Below are 23,191 nucleotides of genomic sequence, written 5' to 3' on the forward strand. Positions count from 1 at the left end.
CCTGGGATATAGACCAGGAACCCAGGTGGAGACGTGCAAGAGGCAACCAATCTATGTCTCTCTCTTTCCCTCTCTCCCCGATCCTCTCCTCTCTCTAAAAATAAATAAGCATTTAAGATTTATTTATTTTTAGAGGGGAAGGAAAAGAGAAAGAGAGAGGGGGAGAAATATAGATTTGTTGCCTTCTACATGCTCCCAACTAGGGACCTGGCATGCAACCCAGGCATGTGCCCTGACTGGGAATCGAACTGGCAACCTTTCAGTTCACAGGCCAGCACTCAATCCACTGAGCCACACCAGTCAGGGCATAAACAAACATTTTTTAAAAATTCTTTTAAATGAAAGTCATAGGTACAGGTTTCCAATAAAAAGTTTACACTGTCCTAGCTGTCTAAAAGGTAAGACACTAGGTGAATTATAAGCTACAAATTCTTATGGCTAATTTGTATATTCTCCACACAGGACTTAACAAAAGATAGCAACTGTTTTAATGTGCAATTTAGTCCTTTAAAATAATTTTATCATTTTTAATCACATGTGATTAAAACTAACATTAATGAAACATTCTTTACTCATGTTTCCAATCTACTGGGGAGAAAATAAGAGTATGATTCAAAATAACTGGTTTCTAATCCTGTTTTGGGGCTAAATTCTTCTTATGTTTAGGTTCTTCATCAGTAAAGTAAGTATCAATCCACCACACTGGGTTTTACGTTGTAAGAATTTTACTACATATTCTTGCCCTGGCTGGTGTAGCTCAGTGGATTGAGCGCGGGCCTGCGAACCAGATAATCGCGGTTCGATTCCCAGTCAGGGCACATGCTTGGGTTGCAGGCCAGTTTCCAGCAGGAGCCAGTTCCCTGCAGGGGATGCACGAGAAGCAACCATACATTGATGTTTCTCTTCCTCTCTCCTTCCCTTCCTCTCTAAAGATAAATACAATAAAAATATTTAAAAAAAAAAAAAAAGAATTTTACTACATATTCTCTGTGAAATATAAAGGACGTTTCCCAGACCTCAAAAGAACTGATTTGTTATGTTTTCCCAAATGTCTCATTAAAGTATTGGGTTGGTCAAAAAGTCCACTTAGTTTCTTCCATAAAATAAAAGACACAGTTTTCATTTTCACCAATAACTTCATTGATTAGGATATTCTGAGTTGTTGGTTGGCTATGCATGATATAATGTTGACTATTCTCAATCAATGTCTCAATTTGATTGCTATGAACTTCAACTGGTATACCCAACCATGGAGAGTCATCCACCAAGATATCTCTAGCATGAAATTTCACAAACCACTTTTTACACGTTCAAATCAGTCACAGCACCTTCTCCAAATACCGTACAAATCTCTTCTTTTGGTACTTGAGTTGCATTTTTACCTTTCTTGAAATAAAGCATAATATGCCAAAAATGTTTGTAATTTCTTCCATCATCAATACTAAAATGGCTGAACAAAAATTGACAAATTTTGTTTTTAGATGCACGCTGATAAGAGAGTTGTCACAACACAATCTAACAAAAGTTTTTCGAAATAACATTAAAGACAACTAGGTGCTACTAGAGCCATTGTATGGAAAAAAACAAAACAAATTTTTGGCCAGCCCAATAGTTACAATAGATAAGTGAGTTGTATGAGAGATATAAACAAAAAGAAATAACACTTGAAAAGCTCAAGGGAATCCGGTAAAACTTTTCACAATTTTTAAATTAGAATAGTAGGAGTTAACTAGGAAAGCTGGGGAGGGAAGGCAGTGGAACCAGAAAGCGAGATAATACAAAAATTCAAGTGAGAACTAAATCCTAAAGAATAAAATTAAATACTGTAGTGCTTTCAGAAGAAAACAATATTCTACTATCATCACCAACAAAAACTATCAAAACAAATGATTACAGAAAAGGTAGGTAAAAGAAATGAAGTTGATAAATGAAGTTTTTTTCTACATATTTTCTTTTCTGTATTGACTTGTATTTTCAAACTACCATCTTTCCTCAAAAGTGATATTGAATCCTAAACACACACACACATACACAAAAGACCAAATTTATTTTAAATATACATATTAATTTTTTAAAGCCCTCAAAGTAGAAGTCAATAGCACATAAACACTGTTCTAAGTAACTCCCAATTTAATTTACCAAGGCTATCCTAAAAAGTCTGACCTGCAAACATTTCCTTCCCCAATAACAGATACATAAAACACAGACTTAGCTGGCTTTCATACAAGTTACTTTGGCTTACCGAAAATAAGACACTGAAATAATTCATAGAAAGCATATCCCCCCAAAATAAAATCTTTTCCACATATAACAGTTTAAACAAAATTATACTCTTCAATATTTTTGCCTTTTTACCATATTAGGGGATACGTTTTAAAGACATATCACACCACCATAAAAAAGACCCATAAAGACAGAACTGAGAAAAAAATCTTTAGATTCAAAATCAGCAAAGCCCTGGTTGGGTAGTTCAGTTGAAACATCGTCCTATGCACCAAAAGGTTGCGGGTTCGATTCCCAGTCAGAACACATACTGAGGCATCTTGATGGTTCAATCCCCAATTGGGAAGATCAGGGAAAGCAACCTATCCACATTTCTCTCTCTTCCTCCCTCTCTCCCTACCTTTCTCACTCTCCAAAATCAATAAACACTTCCTCAGATTAGGATTTAAAAAAATAAAAAAGGAAGAGGCAGAGAGCTCTGGAAAGAATGTCATAAAAGAATTTAACATTAAAACTGATCAGTCTATTGATATAAATAAATGAATAAACAAATGGAGGAGACTTTAAAGACAAATCTCTGGTGCAGAATTCCAAATAATTTATGCAGCTACTTCAACCTCAAGAAAGTGGAGCATAACTCCCTATCCATTAAGTGTGGGCTACACAGTGACTACATTTCAAGGAGTACAGCATCAAAAGGTCAGTGACAAATCAAGTAGCCTTGATAAAACAGGATGGGAATGGCACTTTATCTCTGTGATCTTCCTCCCACAAATACATAACCCCAGTCTAATCATGAAACATCAGACAAATCCCACTGAGGGACATTCTATAAAATACATGACAAGTACTCCTCAAGGTCATTAAAAACGAAGTCTGAGAACATGCCTCAGCCAAAAGGATCATAAAGAAACATGACTACTAAATGTAATACGATTTCCTACATGCAATCATGGAATAGAAAAAACTAACAAAATCTGAGTAAAGTATGAGCTTCAGTTAATAATAATATACCAATACTGGTTCACTAATTGCAACAAATGTACTACTACAGTAATGTTAGATGTTAATAATAGAGTAAACTGTGTAAGAGTATATGGTAACTCTTACGTTCTATGTTCCCAATACTTTTATAAATACAAAACTTATCTAAAATAAAAGTTTATTTAAAAATTGACATAGGCATTCCAACCAAGATGGAGGTGTAGGTAGAAATGCTTCTCTTCCTTCCTCTCATAATCAAAAGAAGGCTAACAATCAATTTAAAAACAATAAACAACCAGAACTGGCAGAATATCAACCTGTCTGGAACTCCAACAACCAAAGAGTTAAACATTCATCCAGACCAGCAGGAGGGGTGGGCCAAGAAAGGAAGCAAGGCAGCTGACAGCTCGGGGCAAGGAGTAGCTGGCTGACTTGAGCAGGAAACTAAAGACTCAAGACCTCTAGCCATAAAATACTGTGAAGACTGTGAAAGGGGGCAAAACTCCCAGTCTCACATGAGAGTTGACTGGAAAATGGGGCTAGCCCTGGCTGGTGTGGCTCAGCAGACTGAACCCTGGCCTGCAAATCAAAGGTTGCCGGTTCATTCCCAGTAAGGGCAAATGCCTGGGTTGCAGGCTAGGTCTCCAGTAAGAGAAGCATGAGAGGCTACCACACATTGATGTTTCTCTCCCTCTCTTTCTCCCTCCTTTCTTCTCTCTCTAAAAGTAAGTAAATATCTTAAAAAAAAAAAAAAAAAAAAAACCTCAGTAAACTACTCCAAGTAGCACACCTTAAATCAAAGATCTAAAAACTAAAAATTAGAACATGGCTTACAATCTTTTGCATACAGTACAAATGGAAAAATCAGTAGTTACCACAATAGCAATAAGTGTAATAGATTTCACTATTTAAAACAAAAGGATTAAACAGCATAATAAAGGCCAAGATAATCCATTACAACAAAACAGATAATAATGAAAAATTAAATTAAGACCCAAGCAATACAAAAAATATGTTTATAGCCACAAAATGAGAAAAGTATTCTTCTATTTACACATCTAAATATATTACTAAGTATATGAAAATAAGTAGGACGCTCCTGCCCCCCCACAAAAGACGTACAAACAAAACCAACCAAAATGAGAAATGAGGAAAATACTGTTGTAAGAAACAAAAAATACCACTTTCTGATCATGATACTCTTTTTAAAAATCAGTTTTTGCAATCTTTGCATGTTTTTTTTAAGATTTTATTTATTTTTAGAGAGAAGGGGAAGGAAGGAGAAGGGGAGAGACATCAATGTGTGGTTGCCTCTCTCACGCCCCCTACTGGGAATATGGCTTACAACCCAGGCATGTGCCCTAGACTGGGAATCAAACCAGTGACCCTTTGGTTAGCAGGCCCACATTCAATCCACTGACTACGCCAGCCAGGGTTCATCATGACACATTTTTTAATGCATAAGATACTATGTATCTTTACAACAGGATTTCTCTTACAGTAAAAGACCTAGACATGTTTTTAAGGGGGGAAATCATGGAGAAAAAGAAAAATGCAAGCTGAGAGAGGCACTGAAAAAAATGAAATTAAGGATGGAGGGCAAGGAGATAAAACAGAAAAGGGAGGAAGGAGAAACAGGAAGGACCAAGAGAGTGGAAGGAATGGAGAAAGAGAACAAAATTTAAAACTAGCCTGTATATTTTTTTAGAGATTATTACCTTCTTGAAGTCCAGGATGTATCACCTGCTTGTGCCGCAAGGCCTTCAAATCTTCTATTAATTCCTTTTCCAACTGGAAAATTCTTGCTCTGCAACCTACTCAGAAAACAATGATGAAGTACGCTAGCATTTACTACAAAAAAATGAACGTTGCATCTTTCACTTCTAGAGCCAAACCCCACGTACAGCTCTCTTTTTATATCATTATGTAGTACCTGGGTCATTTGTGGTTGATGCCTGAAGACTAGAGGGTTCTTCTGTTGTCCCATCAACTGCATGAATGTCTAGAGCTTCCTACATTTAAAACAAAAATACAGCTCATACCATTTATAAAAGTTTAACCAGAAGCACTCTTTCTTTTTGATACTTTTTAATATTTTCTAAATGTTCTACATCAACACCACTTTAATAACCAGAAGGAAGCAAAAAAATCTGAATATATTCAGCTAACTGATCCAAAACTGTATTTATGCCTATCTGCGTAAAGATTTCTTACAATCTATGTAAAGATAGTTTACTCAGCAATTAACTAGGAAGGCAGGAAAAACCAGACAGAAAGAATTCAACCTTGGTATAGCCAATTTAGACCTATAGACTAAGCTATAAAAACCTAAACAAAAAATAAGCTCGAGAGATGGAATAAAAAAGACAGTATAATTAATAAGACTATTAATATGTTTCTCCGATGGCACTCTGCTATTCGTGATAAAAATCAGGGGATGGGATGTCCCAAAAGTTAATAAACTTTTCATATACAAGGGAGGGCCCCCCCCCCAAAAAACAATTTACTTATAAAAAATTGTGTATTCATTCTTACATATTTAAACTTCAGTCACCTTCAAAGTACTCTCTATTTGACACATTACACCTACTGAGACTTTTTCCCACTACTCAAAACAGTTTTTGAATGCCTGGATTTTGGTAATTTTTAGTGCTTTTGATGTTTTTTGTTTAACCGCTTCCACATCGGCAAAATGCTTCCCTTTGAGGACTTTTTTTCATCCAGGGAAACCCCCCCCAAAAAAGAAGTCACTTGGGGTGAGATCAAGTGAATAGGGAGAGTGGGGCATGGAGGTCATGCCATTTTTTGGTCAAAAATTGCTGAACACTCAGCATGGTGTAGGCAGGTACACTGGCAAATCACCCACCTTGAAATGGTCAAACACACTGAAAGAATCAATGCCAGCTAGTACACTGATACAGGTAACCTAGTGGAGGAAATGTATACTGCAAGAGGCATCCTTCAGCAGATAATTCTGTTTCTTTGGCCGGGGCAGGGGGGGGAGGATATGAAAATTCCAGTAATATCTGAAGATTTAAAATATTCCAGCTACACAGCACAAAAATCATGAACTGAGATCAAAGCAGAGATAAACTTGAGTTCATTCAAACAAAGTATCTTAAGAGATGCTTACTAACTAAACCAAACATTTTGGAGACACTCAGCTTCCCACACACATGCCTTTACATAATGGATGCATTCACAAAAACTAGATTGTAAGATGAATTATAAAATTCAAAAATAATTATTTGACCCTAGAAAGAATGCTGAAATGACAACTTTACCTTTGATTCAAAGGAAACAAAGAGAACACCATCCACATCTTCCAGATCAGGCTTCACATCCGGAAATGTACTCCCAGGGCCCATTGGAATACTCTTTGCAGAAGTTAAAGATTTTCCTGTGTTTTTAGGTGGTCGCCCTGCCTTAGAGAGTTTCAATTTTCGTGGCCTTCCCCTTTTTCCAGTGACATTTTGAGGAGCATTATGATTAGCACTCACAGTCTTGGGAGCTGTTAAAATCTTAAGCATAGTTGTTTTCTTTCTGCCCAAGTCCTCTTTTCCTAAAAATGAATCCCCAGCTGAACTCTTTGAATTGTCAGGTATTCTTCCTGTATTCACGCTGTCAGAAATATCAGAGTATTTCCACTGAGGCTCTTTAAGTGAGGAATATTTCTGTACCACTCCAAGATCTGGTGAATGTTTTGCAAGACCATTTTCTGATTCCTTGCCTAAGCAGAAGCCAGTCTCATTGGAATTTTCTAAGTATGTAGGCAAATAGTCTAATTCTGTCAACAAAGAAGATTTATCCTTCCGAGATACAGAAAGCATGTTATCAGGGAGCTCAGAAATCTTCACTGTGCTTTTGGTGACAGCACAGGGCTCTAGGTAGACTACTGGCATCTTTCCAGCATCTAATTTAAACATTTTAGCTTTAGCAACACCTGAGGGACTATTTGGTAGCCATTTAGAAGATGAATGGTCAGCTTCTAGGTTATCAACTTTATTGTGCCTTTTCAGTTGTTTCTCTAGTATAGGATCATCATCACTGTTTGAGTATACATCCGTTTCCTCATCTGTCTCTTCCTGTTTCACAGTGATCCCTTCTGGAAACTCACCAAGTTCATAGTCATAATCATCTAGAGGCTCCTCTTTAATCACAACACTGAAGTTTCCATTTGGTTCTAATGATGAAGCTACATGGGAACCATCTTCAAAATTGTTGGCAACAACTCTGGAGAGACAAGGAAGAGAGGTTTAGTTAAAAAGAGACCTTACCATAAATGAGACTCAGGAGGGGGAAGAAAAGGTTTTTCAAAACCAAGTAACAAACACATCAGATTTCATGAGCCATTCCTCAAGAAACACTCTATGTAACAAGGATCTCAAAAGCAGCTCATCAACACCACACCATTATATTTTGTTAATTTCTCACAAAAATATATAGAGAGTAACTTTTAACAGTGACCCTCTTATCACTAAATCAAAAAGACGTAACACTTATTTTCCTAATAGTACCTTTCAAATAAACTCAATTTTATTTTTTTAGAGATTTTATTTATTTTCAGAAAGGGGGACCAGAGGAAGAAAGAGTGGAGAAAAACATCAACCAATCTGTGAAAGAAACATCGCTCTGCTGCCTCTTGCACATCCCCAACTAAAGGCCTGGCCTGCAACCCAGGCACATGCCCTGACTGGGAATCCATTCCGCCATCTTTCCATTCACAGACTGGTGTTTAATCCACTGAGCCACACCAGCCAGAGCAAATAAACTCAGTAAGTCAACTGGAAACAATAAGAAGAAAGGGAAAACAGTCAACCAACACTGGTACAAAAATCAAACTCAAGATATCTACACAGTGATTAACAATCACCAATAAAAGCAAATAAATGTCAAATTTAATTAAGAATTGCCATAAACATCAGGAAGGGCCTTTTGAACTGCCTGCTTGACTTCACCTTTTTTAAAATTAAGAAAAAATAACATAAAATATAACACTTTCACCATTTAAAAAAGTACAATAGTTTTTTAGTATATTCACAATGTTGTTGTGAGGTTGGTTTTTCAACTTCAAAACTGAAAAATTCACTTTCAGTATAAAGCAGGGGTGTCAAACTCATTTTCACAGGGGTCTCATCAGCTTCACAGTTGCTTTCAAAGGTCCGAATATAATTTTAGGCTAAATTATATTTAGCCTAAATATATGTAAATGTAACTACTCCTTAATAGTTAAGCAAGAGTTCAACACTGCTATCCAGTAGAAACAAGGTGCTGGGCCGGATAAAAACAAGTAGGAGGTCTAGATTCGGCCCATGGGCCTTGTATTTGCCACCTGTGGTATAAAAAATCTAACATTAATTCTTCCAAAATAAAAAAGGTAGCATAGATGAAGGCAAGTACATATGACACAGGCAGATTCAGTGTTTATAATTCTTTAGAAAAAAACAATCATTTTTTAAATTTCCCCCTCCTCCAAATTAATCATTAAAAGTATATCGACTGTCCCAATGTATCTTAAGGATGTGTTAGTCACTTGTTCCTCATACAACTTACTTAAGATCTTGACCTGACTTGAAAATTCTTCATTGGAGAACATTCACTTTCAGTTAATATGCCGAAGATCACTCCTTGGGCAACGTGGCTCAGCTGGTTGGAGCATTGTCCCATACACTAAAAAGGTTGCAAGTTCAATCTCCAGTAAGGGAGCATACCTAGGTTCAGGTTCAATCCCCAGCGTGGGTTTGTACTAGACGGCAACCCATCAATGTTTCTCACACTGATGGTTTCTCTTTCTCTGTCCCTAACTATCAATAAAAACATATCATCAGTTGAAGATTTTTAAAAATGATGAAGATCACAAAGGCCCTAACTTCTGCCATAAAAATGAGAAAACACTACATAAAATAAAAAACATTTTTTCTTTAAAGCCATTGAAGACCTGGACACAAGTAAGTTTAAATGAACTGAATTCCAAGAGGAACCAGCCTTCTCTGGGTGACAGATTGCTCCTGCTTTCAACACACTGAGCAGCATTCACATTGCCTAGCAGAAATGAACAGCGAAAAGAGCAGCTATAAGCAAAGGATCTTTGCTAAGACACAGAGAAGCCAGTCAAACTTTTAATGTCTGAATATGAGCAGACTAGGAATCTGGAAGACCCCAACAGAAAAACTTGTCCTCACTTCTACCAATTATATTCCAGGAGACTTCTGCAGAATAAGCAAGAGTGATACAGCAAGACTGAACAAAATACAGAGAACTTATACTTTCCCAACATTTAGATCCCAAGTCCAATCCCATCCTTAAAATCAGAAATCTGAAGTGAGCTGAAATTTACTAAATTACCTAAACTGAAAAATAGAAGGGGGGGGGGAGTATGTCAGAGAACTGTCCTATAACAAATTATCTAACATATTAGTAACAACACTTCCAAAAAGGCAGAAGAAAGGAAGACTTGAAGAGAAAAATGAACCAAAATATTCCAAAAGTGAAAGACTTTAACCCACAGATTCAAGAAGTTGAATCTCCAAGTTAAAACACCAAGGAGAACAAATACAAAGAAAGTCATAGCTGGGCACGTATGGTCAGGCTGCTGAAAATTAAAGATCCTTACGAACAGGAGAGGGAAAAGACATATTACACCAGAGTAACAACAACAATGAAACAACACCCTTGGCCAGGTAGCTCATTTGGTCCAAGCATCATCCCCATACACCAAGGTTGCAGTTTTGGTTTTGGTCTGGACAAATACAAGGAACAACCAATTAATGCATAAATAAGTGGAACAACAAACTGACATTTCTCTGTCTCCCTTCCTCCCTCCCACCCTCTAAAGATGAATATATTAAAAAGTTTTAAAAAATGAGAACAGACTGACTATTCATTATAGTAAGACCAAAAGATAGTGGAATGACAACCATCATAAAGTACTGAAAAAGCCAACTTAACCCTACCTGGTGTGGTTCAGTGAATTGAATGCAGCCTGTGAACCAAAAGATCACCACCCCCACTTTGATCAGGGCACATGCCAGGGTTGCAGGCCAGGTCCCCCACTGGGAGTGTGTAAGGGGCAACAATTGATGTTTCTCTCCCTCTCTCCCTGCCATCCCCTTTCTAAAAATAAATAAATAAAATTGTTTTTTAATTGATGCTATAAATGAGTCAACTTAATGTTCCAAATCTAGGAAACAAGATTTTAAAGCTAAAGACTTTTTTAGACAACTGAGAGAACTCAGACTGCATGAGAAAAACTACCTAAGATCAGAAACAAAAAACATTAACTCTCTTTATTTACTTTTATTTTTCAAAGTATATTTTATTGACTATGCTGTTAGTTGTCCCATTTTTTCCCTCCCCTTTATTCCCCTCTGCCCTGAATCCACCCTCCCACCAGCATTTCCCCACCCCTTAGTTCATGTCCATAGGTTGTACATATAAGTTCTTTGGCTTCTCATTTCCCACACTATTCTTAACTCCCCCATCTATTTTGTACCTAACACTTTTGCATCTTATTCTGTACATTTTCCTCCATTCTTCCCCCTCTGCCTCCCCACTGATAACCCTCCATGTGATCTGTTTCTGTGATTCTGTTCCTGTTCTAGGTGTTTGCTTAGTTTGGTTTTGTTTTTAAGGTTCAGTTGTTGATAGTTCTGAGTTTGTGGCAATTTTAGTGTTCATAGTTTTAATCTTCTTTTTCTTAGATAAATCCCTTTAACATTTCATATAATAAGGGCTTGGTGGTGATGAACTCCTTTAACCTGACCTTATCTGGAAAGCACTTTATCTGCCCCTCCATTCTAAATGAAAGCTTTGCTGGATAGAGTCATCTTAAATGGAGATCCTTGCCTTCATTACTTCAAATACTTCTTTCTAACCCCTTCTTGCCTGTAAGGTTTCTTTTGAGAAATCAGCTGACAGTCTTATGGGCACTCCTTTTTACGTAACCGTCTCCTTTTCTCTTGCTGCGTTTAAGATTCTCTCATCTTTAATCTTGGGCAATATAATTATGCTGTGTCTTGGTGTGTGCTTCCTTTGTTGCAAGATAAGGAGAAATCCTTTCTGAGAATGTTTCTAACTTAGCCAGTTTCATTCCTCAGGAAGATGTGAAAGCAGTTACTGCATTAGCAGCTGAGATCACCTTCATGAGGTTCTCAGTTACTGCGAACAAAACTCAGGTTGTGTGGTGGCCCTGGCTGGTGTAGCTCAGTGGATTGAGCGCGGGCCTGCGAACCACACAATCGCAGTTCAATTCCCAGTCAGGGCACATGCCTGGGTTGCAGGCCAATTCCCAGTTCCTGGTTCCCAGCAGCGGACGCATGAAAGGCAACCATACATTGACATTTCTCTCCCTCTCTCCTTCCCTCCTTCCCTTCCCCTCTCAAGATAATAAAATCTTTAAAAAAAAAACTCAGGTTGTGTGGTTAAATGAAAAGAAGGTAACAGGTTTTCCCCTACATTTTGGGAGTTAATGTATTGAAATGTGAAGATATTATGACAAGTATTCTTTTTTTTAAGGCTTCATCATTTTTTAAAAAGTTTTATTTACTTATTTATAGAGAAAGGGAAGGAGAAGGAGAGAGAGAGAAATATCTCTGTGGTTGTCCCCCACATGTCCCCAGCTGGAGACCTGGCCTGCAACCCTGGCATGTGCCCTGACTGGGAGTTGAACCAGTGACCCTTTGGTTCACAGGTCCATGCTCAATCCACTGAACTGCACCAGCCAGGGCTTATGACAAGTATTCTTAAGTGTGAATTCTTAATTAGTTGAGGTAGGATGGCATTTATGTATGAATGTACATAAAAACTGAGATGTTAGGGAAGGAGAAAAGAAGGAGCTTGTTTTGATTAACCTTTAAAAGCAGAGAAAGGGCCCTGGCCTGGTGGCTTGGAATACTCCAAAAAGGTTACTGGTCAGGGCACACAACCTAGGTTGCAGGCTAAAGCGGGGGGGGGGGGGGGGGAGTGGGGGTAGGGGTAGTGGGAGTGGTATGTATGCCAGGCAGCCAGGCCAAGTTTGTCTCTCACATCCATGGTTCTCTTTCCCTCTCCTCTCCTCCCCCCTTTTCCCTTTCCTCTCCCCCTTTCCCTCTCTTCTCCCTTTATATCCCTCTCCTCTCCACTCTCCCGTTCCCTCTCTCCTTTTCCCCCTGAACAAGATGTTCAGGACTTTCCGTGTTTCCTGGACTTCCTTCACCAGATCAGGGAAGTTTCCTTTCATTATTTTCTCAAATTAAGTTTTTAATTTCTTGTTCTTTTTCTTCTCTTTCCAGCACGCTTATAATTTGAATGTTGGTACATTTGAAGTTGTCCCAGAGGCTCCTTAGCCTAACCTACCCCCTTTTTAAAACTGTTTTCTTCTTGCTGTTCTGATTGCTTTTTTTCTTCCTTATGTTTCAAATCACTGATCTGATTCTCAGCTTCATCCACTCCACTATTGGTTTCCTGGAAATTTTTATTTATCTCACTTAGTGTAACCTTCACTTCTGCCTGGGTCTTTTTTTATGCTATTTAAGTACCCAATGAGTTCCTTTAGCACCCTTTATAACCACTATTTTGAACTCTACATCTGATGAAATGCTTATCTCCATTTTGTTTAGTTCGTTTTCTGGAGTTTTGTTCTGCTCTTTCATGTAGGCCATACTCCTTTTGTCTTACTTTGGCAGCTTCCTTGTGTGCGCTTATATATTAGGTAGAGCTGCTGTGACTCAGTATCATGGCCTACTGCAGAAAAGCACAGGGGTAAACTGGATGGGGTGGAGCCTTAGGTAACTGCCAAGGTGGGGCAACCCTTGAGAACCAGGTTGATGAAGTCTCCTATATGGTGTCACCCTTCTGTGGCTCCATGTGGGGGAGGGCTCAGAGAGGGGACAATGACACTGCGTGACCCCTGGAGCTTTGTCTGGGAGGAAGCTGTCCTCCAGCATTTGCCCTGATGCCAAACGCTTCAGTTTCTCTATATATGCCACTGGTGCCCTTATAGCTGTTGCCCCAATGATAGACCCCAGAGGAACTGAGTCTGCATAAGTCCTACTACCAATGCAGGCCCTTTAAGACAAGACACCTGAGTAGTTTTTTCCACTGCCCCAACTCCCACTAATTTTTACAACCAGAATTTATGGGGACTTATCTTCCTGGCACTGGAATCCTGGGTTGAGTGGTCTGGTATGGAGCTGGGATCCCTTGCTCCAAAGGTATCCCTCCCAATTTTTATCCGTCACACATGGATGTGGAACCACCTGCGTTCTCTCTCTCCGCACATCTCGACATCTCCACCCCCTCCTACCTGTCTGGATGAACGTGACTTATTTAATTCCTTAGTTGTCAGACTTCCATTCAGTTCTATTTTCTGATGATTCTGAGTGATAGTGTTTTGCAGTCTAGTTGTAATTTTTGCTGTAGTGTACGAAGAAGCAAGCCATGTTCACTTACCCCTCCATCTTGACCAGGCTCAACTGATTTTCAATTGCAAAGAGTGCCAAGACAATTCAGTGGGGTAAGAATGGGCTTATCACCACTCAAAACTGTTTCCATACCAAATGTGCATACAAATGTTCAGGGCAACATTATTCATAATAGCAAAGAAGTGAAAACAATTTTAATGGCTATCAACTGATGAAGGGGTAAGTAAAATGTGGTATTATCCACACAATAGAATACTGTTCAGCAATAAAAGGAATGGGGTACTGATACATGCTACAACATGGATGAACCTTCAAAACATTATGCTAGGAAACCAAGCACACACACACACAAAAATTCACATATAATCCCATCTATACAAAATGTCCAAAACAGGCAAATCTGCAGAAACAAAAAGGAGACTAGCGGTTGTGTTACAACTGAGGTGGGGCTTGAGAAGTACCTTAGAGAAAATGGGTAGACTAATACAGGGCACAGATCTTTTTTTTTGGCGGGGGGGGGGGGGGTGATGAAAATGCCCTAAAAATAACTATGGTCATAGTTGTATAATTCTGCAAATATACCAAAAACACTAAAATATATGCTTTAAAAAAAAAGGTCTCATTTACTTATTTATTTTTTGGAGAAAAAAGGAGGGAGAAAAACATCAATGTACTTGAATCAGCTGCCTGTCATACACCCCAAACCAGGGACCAACATATAACCCAGGCGTGTACCCTAACAGGAAATCAAACCAGCCACCTTTCGGTTGACATGCTGGTGCTCAATCCACTGACCCATACCAGCCAGGGCTGACATACACACTTTAAAGGATTAACTTTATGGCAATGAATTACATCTCAAATTTTTTTAACTTAAAACAAAAATACTAAAGGGAGTTTTTCATACTGATAAGTAATGAACCAATCTAAAAATGAATTCAGGCCCTGGATGGTGTGGCTCAGTGGATTGAGCGCAGACGGGCCTGCGAAACAAAACATCCCAGTTCAGAACCTGGTCAGGTTTGCATGCCTGGGTTTCAGGCCAGTTCCCAGCATGGGAGGCAACCATACATTAATGTTTCTCTCCCTCTCTCCTTCCCTTCCCCTCTAAAGACAAATAAATAAAATCTAAAAAAAGCTGTATCTTCAAAAATAATAATAATATAAAATACAAAAATATATAAAACATATAAAAATGAAATAGTAAAATAAAATAAAATAAATTTTGGAACAAATGAAAAGACCCAGGAAAAAAATAAATACGTGAGTAAATATAAAAGACTGCTTTTCTTACACTTCTGTAAATGACCACTGACTGTGGAAAATAAATGTTTTGGTCGTTTGTAACATAAAGATATAAACTACAAGGACATTAATTGTCCGTAAACTATTATATTAATTTAATTATACCTGAAAAATTAAGAATGCATATTCTTAATTATATTCTCTATTACTACTACTACGGATTAAATTGTGTCCCTCCCAAATTCATACACTGAAGCCCTATGATACCTCCAATGTGCCTATATACATAAGAGTCTTGATGAATAGTTAATCAAAGTTAAATGAGATAAAAAAGGTGGGAAAATCTTTCCCTCTCTGTGGCAGCTGTCTGCATGCTAGGATGAGATCCCTCAACAGAAAATGCCACCAAAACCACATTCCTGGACTTTTCAGCCTCCAGAACAATGAGAATAGAATTTTTGTTGTTTAAGCCATAGTACTTTGTTATGTCAACCTGATCAGACTAATACTACACCCGCAAATAAAAGAAAAAAAATTTGAGGTTGGCTAAAAAGCCAACGAGCAATGAAAACAGAATTTTAAAAACTCAATCCAAATGAAAACAGAGAAGTGTAATCAAAGACCAGATGAGAGAAACAGAAAATATCAAAATGCTTAAAACCCAATTATATCAGTAATAACATTAAATGAACATAAGAGTCCAATTAAAAGTTGAGATTTGAACAGTGGTCAAAGAAAAAAGTCCCAACTCTAAGTTGTTTAAAAGAAAACACAATTTAGCCCTGGCTCATATGGCTCAGTGGATTGAGCACCAGCCTCCAAAACCAGAGTCACTGGTTTGGCTCCTGCTCAGGGCACATGCTTGGGTTGCAGGCCAGGGTCCCAGTTGGGGGCATGTGAGAAGCAACCACACACTCTGATGTTTCTCTTTCTCTCCCTTTCTTTCTTCCTCCCTTCTCCTCTATCTAAAAATAAATAAGTAAAATCTTTAAAAGAAAACACAATTTAATTCTAGGACACAGATAGCTTGAAAGTAAAAGGAATGATAAAACCATGCAAACAAAGTTATCTATCTAAAAAAGCCACTGTGGCTCAATAATACCAGACAAAGAAGACTTTAAAACAAGAGTACCATCAGAGATAAGAAGGGGCATTATTAAAATTTTATGGGCTCAATATATCAAGAAGTCGTAACAATCCCAATCGTATGTATATCTTATCATATAGCTTCAAAATACTTGAAGCAAAAATTTACAATACTAAAAAGAGAAACAGACAAATCCACAACTATAGTGGGAAGTTTTAACACACCTTTCTCAGTAACTGACAGAGCATACAGACCAAAAGAAGGAAAAAAGTCAGTAGGAGATAGAAGACTTGAACAACAATACTACCAAAATTCCCTGTAAGACTTCACAGAACACAAAACACTACATCCAACAACTGTACAATACACACATCATTTTTAAGCACATCTGAGGTATTGATCAAAGTAGACCATACGCTAGGCTATAAATAATGTCATGGTAAATTTCTACTTAAAGGTTTTAAGTCACATGTTCTTTGACAACAAGAGAATCAAACTACAAATCAGTAACAAATATCAACACATTAAAATTTATAAAATGCACCTAAAGCAATGCTCAGAGGTAACTTTATAGCTTTAAAGTCTAAAATCATTAACTCAGGTGTTGATAATTTTGTAAAATGCTAGATAATTTTTGGCTCTGAGGTCCATTCAGTCTCTAGTGCACCTAACTCAACTCACAGTGCAATAAAAGAAACCAAACAAGTGAGCATAGCAGTGTCCAACAAATGGGCACTGAAATTCGAATTTTATATAATTTTCACACATGATAAAATATTATTCTTCTTTAGTTTTTCCCCACTATTTAAAAATATAAAAACCATTCTTAGTGTGCAGGCCACACAAATAAACTAAGCAAGTTATGGTTCACAGGTCTTAAGTCTACCCATCCCTGGTCTAAAAATAGGTAAATTAAAGCAAAAGCAAAAAGAAATATAGATTAGGGGGAGGGAAAGCAAAATCAATGAAACAGAAAACAACAGACAAACTGAATTTGTGATTTGACACCTGCCAACAAAGAAAACTCCATGGTTTCCCTGATGAAGTCTATCAAACATACAACGAAAAAATACCAATCTTGCACACACTCAGAAATACATGAGAATGCAACACTTTACAACTTGTTTTGTGAATAAAGCATAACCCTGAGATCAATGTCTCAGAAATATTATCAACAAACATCCTTCACAACTTTAGGTACGAAGTACTTGATAAAATATTAGCAAATTAATCCAACAATATTCTTAAAAATGTTATAAACCTCGTGACCAGGTTTACTTAGGAATGCAAGGCTGGTATAGCAGTTCTAGCCTTTACCCCCACACCCTGCAAAAATCAATGTAACTATATTAACAAAAGAAGTAAAATATATCACACTTTAATGCATACAGGAAAATCATGTGATAAAATTCAACACTCATTCTGAAAAATACTCAGAAAATTAGGACAAGAAGGTAAGTTTCTCGGTGTGATACAAGGAATTACAAAAAAACAATTAGAAGTATTGAATGATTTTCTGTAAGAGCAGGAGACATGAATGACCGCTCTCAAAATTTAGTTTTAACCTATTATTAAAATAAGTGCAACCAATACAATAAAGCAAGAGAGAGAGAATAGGTATAAAGACTGGAAAGGAAGAAAACTAACTTTTGTTCACAGACAACATAATTGTATATGTAGAAAATCCAAAGGAAATAAAACTAATACATGAATTTAGCAAGATCATCAGATACAAGATCAATATACAAAAATCAATTGTATTTCTATATACTATCAGAAGTTGGGGGCTTATACTACCAGATTCCAAGATTTATACCTACTGTCATAAAGGCCATATGGTACTGGCAAAATACACAAATGGAACAAAATTGAATCCAATAAACATAGTCACCTGATTTTTCAACATGCCAGGGCATTTTCACGGAGAAACTAAAGCCTTTCCAATAAATGGTACTACAGCACCTAGATATCTGCATGGAAAAAGGAGACTTCATATTCTCCTCTCACACCATACACAAAAAATAAGCCAAATGGATTACAGGCTTCAATGTGAAAGACAAAACAACTTCTCCCTTTCAAATATCTTTCACTTAATTTATGAAAACAGCTATTTCTTTATCTGGTTTTTAAATAAGTTTATAGTATAAGTTACATAAGCAATTCTATTTCTAATTTATAGTTTTACAATCATCGCATTCCAGCTTTCCTTTCTCTGTTTTATTATTTTTTTTAGTCCTCACCCGAGAATATATTTATTGATGTTAGAAAGGGGGGGGCCTGGAGAAGGAGCAAGGAGGGGGAAAAGGAGAGAGGGAACGGGAGAGTGGAGAGGAGAGGGATAAAGGGAGAAGAGAGGGAAAGGGGGAGAGGAAAGGGAAAAGGGGGGAGGAGAGGAGAGGGAAAGAGAACCATGGATGTGAGAGACAAACTTGGCCTGGCTGCCTGGCATACATACCACTCCCACTACCCCTACCCCCACTCCCCCCCCCCCGCCCCGGCTTTAGCCTGCAACCTAGGTTGTGTGCCCTGACCAGTAACCTTTTTGGAGTATTCCAAGCCACCAGGCCAGGGCCCTTTCTCTGCTTTTAAAGGTTAATCAAAACAAGCTCCTTCTTTTCTCCTTCCCTAACATCTCAGTTTTTATGTACATTCATACATAAATGCCATCCTACCTCAACTAATTAAGAATTCACACTTAAGAATACTTGTCATAAGCCCTGGCTGGTGCAGTTCAGTGGATTGAGCATGGACCTGTGAACCAAAGGGTCACTGGTTCAACTCCCAGTCAGGGCACATGCCAGGGTTGCAGGCCAGGTCTCCAGCTGGGGACATGTGGGGGACAACCACAGAGATATTTCTCTCTCTCTCCTTCTCCTTCCCTTTCTCTATAAATAAGTAAATAAAACTTTTTAAAAAATGATGAAGCCTTAAAAAAAAGAATACTTGTCATAATATCTTCACATTTCAATACATTAACTCCCAAAATGTAGGGGAAAACCTGTTACCTTCTTTTCATTTAACTACACAACCTGGATTTTGTTTGCAGTAACAGAACCTCATGAAGGTGATCTCAGCTGCTAATGCAGTAACTGCTTTCACATCTTCCTGAGGAATGAAACTGGCTAAGTTAGAAACATTCTCAGAAAGGATCTTTCCTTATGTTACAAGAAAAACTTTACGCATAATGCAGGAAATTTTGTCAGTAGGAGGATTTTGCAGTTCTAAGAAGTCTTCATCCAAATAAACTGGATAAAAGATTAAGCAAGAACACAGGCAAAACAGTAATTTGTACTCAATTAATTTAAAGCAAATGATCGCTTTTTTGTTGGCTGTACAAAATCCATGCAACAAATATGACATATACAAACCATTCTGAAACACAATTTAAAAGCTTCAAGTGCTATGAATAAAGTCGTTCAATCAGTATTTACAGTCAGCCCTCTACATTTAAGGGTTCTGTATCCAAGGATTCAACCAACAAGATGAAAAATATTAGGGGGAAATGTTATTGCTGATGTGTACTATACAATCAGGCCTACTGATACTTGTGTCTGCAATAAATGCAAGCAGACTTTTTTTCATGTCATTCCCTAGACAATACTGTATATATAACTAGTTATACAGGATTGCATTGTATTAGGTACTAAAAGTAATCTCTGCACATAATTTGAAGTATACAAGGAAATTAGCATAGGTATGTGCAAATACTCCATCATTTTTAACAAGGGATTTGAGCATCTAAATTTTGTACTGGGGTAGGGGGAGGGTCCTGGAGCCAATCTCCTTCAGATACTAGGGGATAACTACACTGAGTGTCTACAATGTATCAGACAAATTTTGATAGGCCCAGAAATTACCAAAGAAGGACAGTCCCTACACTCAAGGAATTTACAGACCAGTACAGGAAACAAGCAGACAACAGAATGTTATTTAACAACTACTATGATAAAGATATATACAGGTACTAAGGGTCATTAGAAGAACCTATAACAACATAATACATTCCATGAAACTGGTACTTCTTAAATTAAATGGAAAAAAAATCCACTGGGAAAAGAGAATGTGGAGTGCAAAAAAAAATAGAGAGAGAGAACTCTTGGAAATTTAAACCCAATAGCTGCAATAAAAATTTCTGTAATTTAGAAGCTAAATCAATGAAATCTCAACATAAAATAAAGCAAAAAGATAACAGAAAATAAAAGACTGATTTGTAAGATAATCAATCCAGGAGATGAAAACGTCCAACTATAAAAAGTTTCAAAAATGGAAAAAAATGAAAGAATTAGACAAATAATACTAGAAGTGTTACTAGAACCAAAGAACATGAATTTCTTGATTGAAAAAAAATAGCACAATGATAAGACCTACACCAAGGCCCCTCATTCTAAAATTTTATAATATGAGGAATCAAAAAAAAAATCTTAGTTTTTTAAAATGAGAAAGCTATTTAGAAAATCAGAGGTAGAAGTGGACTCAGCTCAGGAAGCAAGTTATAAAGGAAAAAGAAAGGGGCCTTGGAGCTTAGGAGAAAGATAAATGTAACCTGCGGGGGTGGGGGGGGGGGGTAGGATAGTGAGGAGGGGGAGGGGAAAGGCATAAGCCTGATCCCTGGAGGGAGAGTGCCAACAAAAGATCTTAAGAGCCTTCAAATGACCAGGAATCAAATTCTCAACAGGAAACGAACTCACAACATATTTTCAGCACAGAACTAACCAAATGATTTATAAAGTATGAGGGCATAATAAAGATACTTTTCAACATTTAAGAAGAAAATTAGGAGTTGATAGGGGAGAAGCAAGGGATTATTACTTTCATCAGAAGTTATTTTATTTAAACATGCTACAATTCTAGTTCTCATTTATCTTTTCTGCAGAAATTACTGAAAGATGTACTTGACCAAAAGGAAAAAGAGACAGACACACACACACAGATACAGAAAATGAGAGAACCTACATTAAGGTTTAACGCAGAGTTAGAACCATAGCAAAGTGAAGCCCCAAGAAGGCAGCTTGGTAAGATCTTAGAGAGCACCCAGTTCAAATTGGCAAAAGAGGATAAAGAGCAACTGAAGATGTTATAGAGCAGACAAAAAAATTTGCTTTCTTAGGGTGTGTCCCGAGTTCTGATGGGTCCTTCCACTCAGACAGAGAGAAGTGCTTCCAGGTCACTGCTGGCTGCCATCTCCTGGTGTGTCAGGAGCCATGTCCACCATGTTTCCCTCACTCTTCCCCTTTGTTACTGAGCCTCTGTAGTTTAAGCTGGATCAACCGTTTATGGAAGAGGCAGAGCTGCAGCAGCAAGAATGGCAGCATCAGGCCTGGCTCCAGAGCATTGCAGAGAAAGATATACCTATTGCAAGCCAGCCTCAGAGTACTACAACAACAAAGAGGAGGAGGATGAAGATGATGATGAGGAAGCAAAGAGAGGACTCCCAGGATGATGAGGATATACAGAACATGAACAAGATGAATGACTAAGTCTCCTGGTGGTGAAGAGGTCAATGAGGTGGACGTGGAATGCAAACATGATCACAACCAGTGGATGATATAGCAGGGTGCCTCAGATTCAGGCCAACCTAACCTACCCTGTAACCCTTGCAGAACCAGCTAATCACCCCAGTGCCTGAAAGCTCACCCTCAGGCACTTCCGCACCTATTGCCAAGACCTGGTCTACTTGGGGACACTCCCAGGCCTTCGGCCTGCCCATGAAGAGAGTTTGGCACACTCTTCTCAAGAGTGCCAAAACTATTCTATAGAAAAAGAATACGGTTTAGAAAAAGAATATGGTTTTTTGGGGGGGTTTTGACAAATGGTGCAGGAAAGACTTGATATACACATGCAAAAGAGTAAAACTGAAACCTTACAACACACTTAATATATTCAAAATGGATCAAAGGCCTAAATTTCTAGGCTAATACAGAACTTTAAGTAGACAATATGGAAAAATCTTTATATCTTGGATATGGTAATGGTTCTTTAAAGTAGGATACCAAAAGCACAAGCAACAGAATAAAAAACTTTTTTCAATTATACCTTATCAAAATTATAAACAACTGTTTTTGTTCAATAAATGAGGACACTATCATCACAGTCAACTCACAGATAAAATATTTTCAAATCATTTTTTAAAATATTTTATTTATTTCTATTTATCTTTAGAGGGGAAGGGAAGGAGAGAGAAGCATCAATGTATGGCTGCCTCTCGTGCGTCTCCTGCCGGGAACTGGGAACAAGCCTGCAACCCAGGCATGTGCCCCGACCGGGAACTGAACCGCGATCGTGTGGTTCACAGGCCCGTGCTCAATCCACTGAGCCACACCAACCAGGGCTCAAATCATTTTTTAAATAATGTATTAATATCCTAGCTTTGCGCAGTGGCAGTATCGTAGCCAATGAGGTTTATCCGAGGCCAATGAGGTTTATCCGAGGCGTGATTATTGTTAATTAAATAATGTATTAATATCCAGAACATACGAAGAACTCCCATAACTCAAGGAAAAAAAGTTTTCACATGCAAAGGATGTAGTCATTTTTCCAAAGAAAATATACAAATGACCAATAAACACATGAAAAGATGTTCAACACCACTAATCATTAGGAAAATACAAATCAAAACCACACCAATACCACTTCATACACATTAGATGGCTATCATCAATAAAAGCCTACTGACCTGAAGACTTGGACAAGGAAATTTATAAAAGCTTTATTCATGCTTGCCAAAACCTGGGAGGAACTAAGATGTCCTTCAGTAGGTGAATAAATAAACAGGCTGGTACATCAGACAACTGAGTATTATTAGCACTAAAAAGAAATGTACTATGAAGCCATGAAAATACAAAACAAAACCTTAAAATATATATTACTTAGTGAAAGAAGCCAACATGAGCCCTGGCTGGTGTAGCTCAGTGAACTGAGTGCCAGACTGCGAACCAAAGGGTCGTGGTTTGATTCTGTCAGGGCACATGCCTAGGTTGCAAGCCAGGTCCCCATTAGGGAGCGCAAGAGAGGCAACCACACATTGCTGTTTCTCTCCCTCTCTTCCTCCCTCAGTTCCCCTCTATCTAAATAAATAAATAAATAAAATCTTAAAAAATAAAAGCCAATGTGAAAAGCCTACACTGTATGATTCCAAATGTATGGCATTTTGGACAAGGCAAAGCAATGGAGAAAATAAAAATATCAGTGGTCCCCAGATGTTGGCAGGGGTGGGGAGGTGGCAGAATTAACAGGTGGAGAACAGAGGATTTTC

General features: G+C 37.9%; 1 protein-coding gene and 1 pseudogene across 17 annotated transcripts in view; one reads left to right on the forward strand and one right to left on the reverse strand.

Annotated features, from left to right (window-relative positions):
- Positions 1-23,191, reverse strand: part of MGA (MAX dimerization protein MGA) — a 136,844-nt gene that overhangs the window by 37,961 nt on the left and 75,692 nt on the right. For all 17 annotated transcript variants that reach the window (XM_037056021.1, XM_037056008.1, XM_037056009.1 and 14 more), the window contains 3 exons: positions 6,492-7,440; positions 5,141-5,219; positions 4,926-5,021 (listed from right to left, as the gene is read on the reverse strand). In XM_037056021.1, coding sequence (XP_036911916.1) covers positions 4,926-5,021; positions 5,141-5,219; positions 6,492-7,440 — 1,124 coding nt within the window. The remainder of the gene's footprint in view (positions 1-4,925; positions 5,022-5,140; positions 5,220-6,491; positions 7,441-23,191) is intronic.
- Positions 21,028-21,489, forward strand: LOC118993551 (anaphase-promoting complex subunit 15-like; annotated as a pseudogene).

Source organism: Sturnira hondurensis, unplaced genomic scaffold (genome assembly GCF_014824575.4).
Source record: "Sturnira hondurensis isolate 20B ecotype Veracruz unplaced genomic scaffold, ASM1482457v3 Scaffold0008782, whole genome shotgun sequence".
Classification (NCBI taxonomy): domain Eukaryota; kingdom Metazoa; phylum Chordata; class Mammalia; order Chiroptera; family Phyllostomidae; genus Sturnira; species Sturnira hondurensis.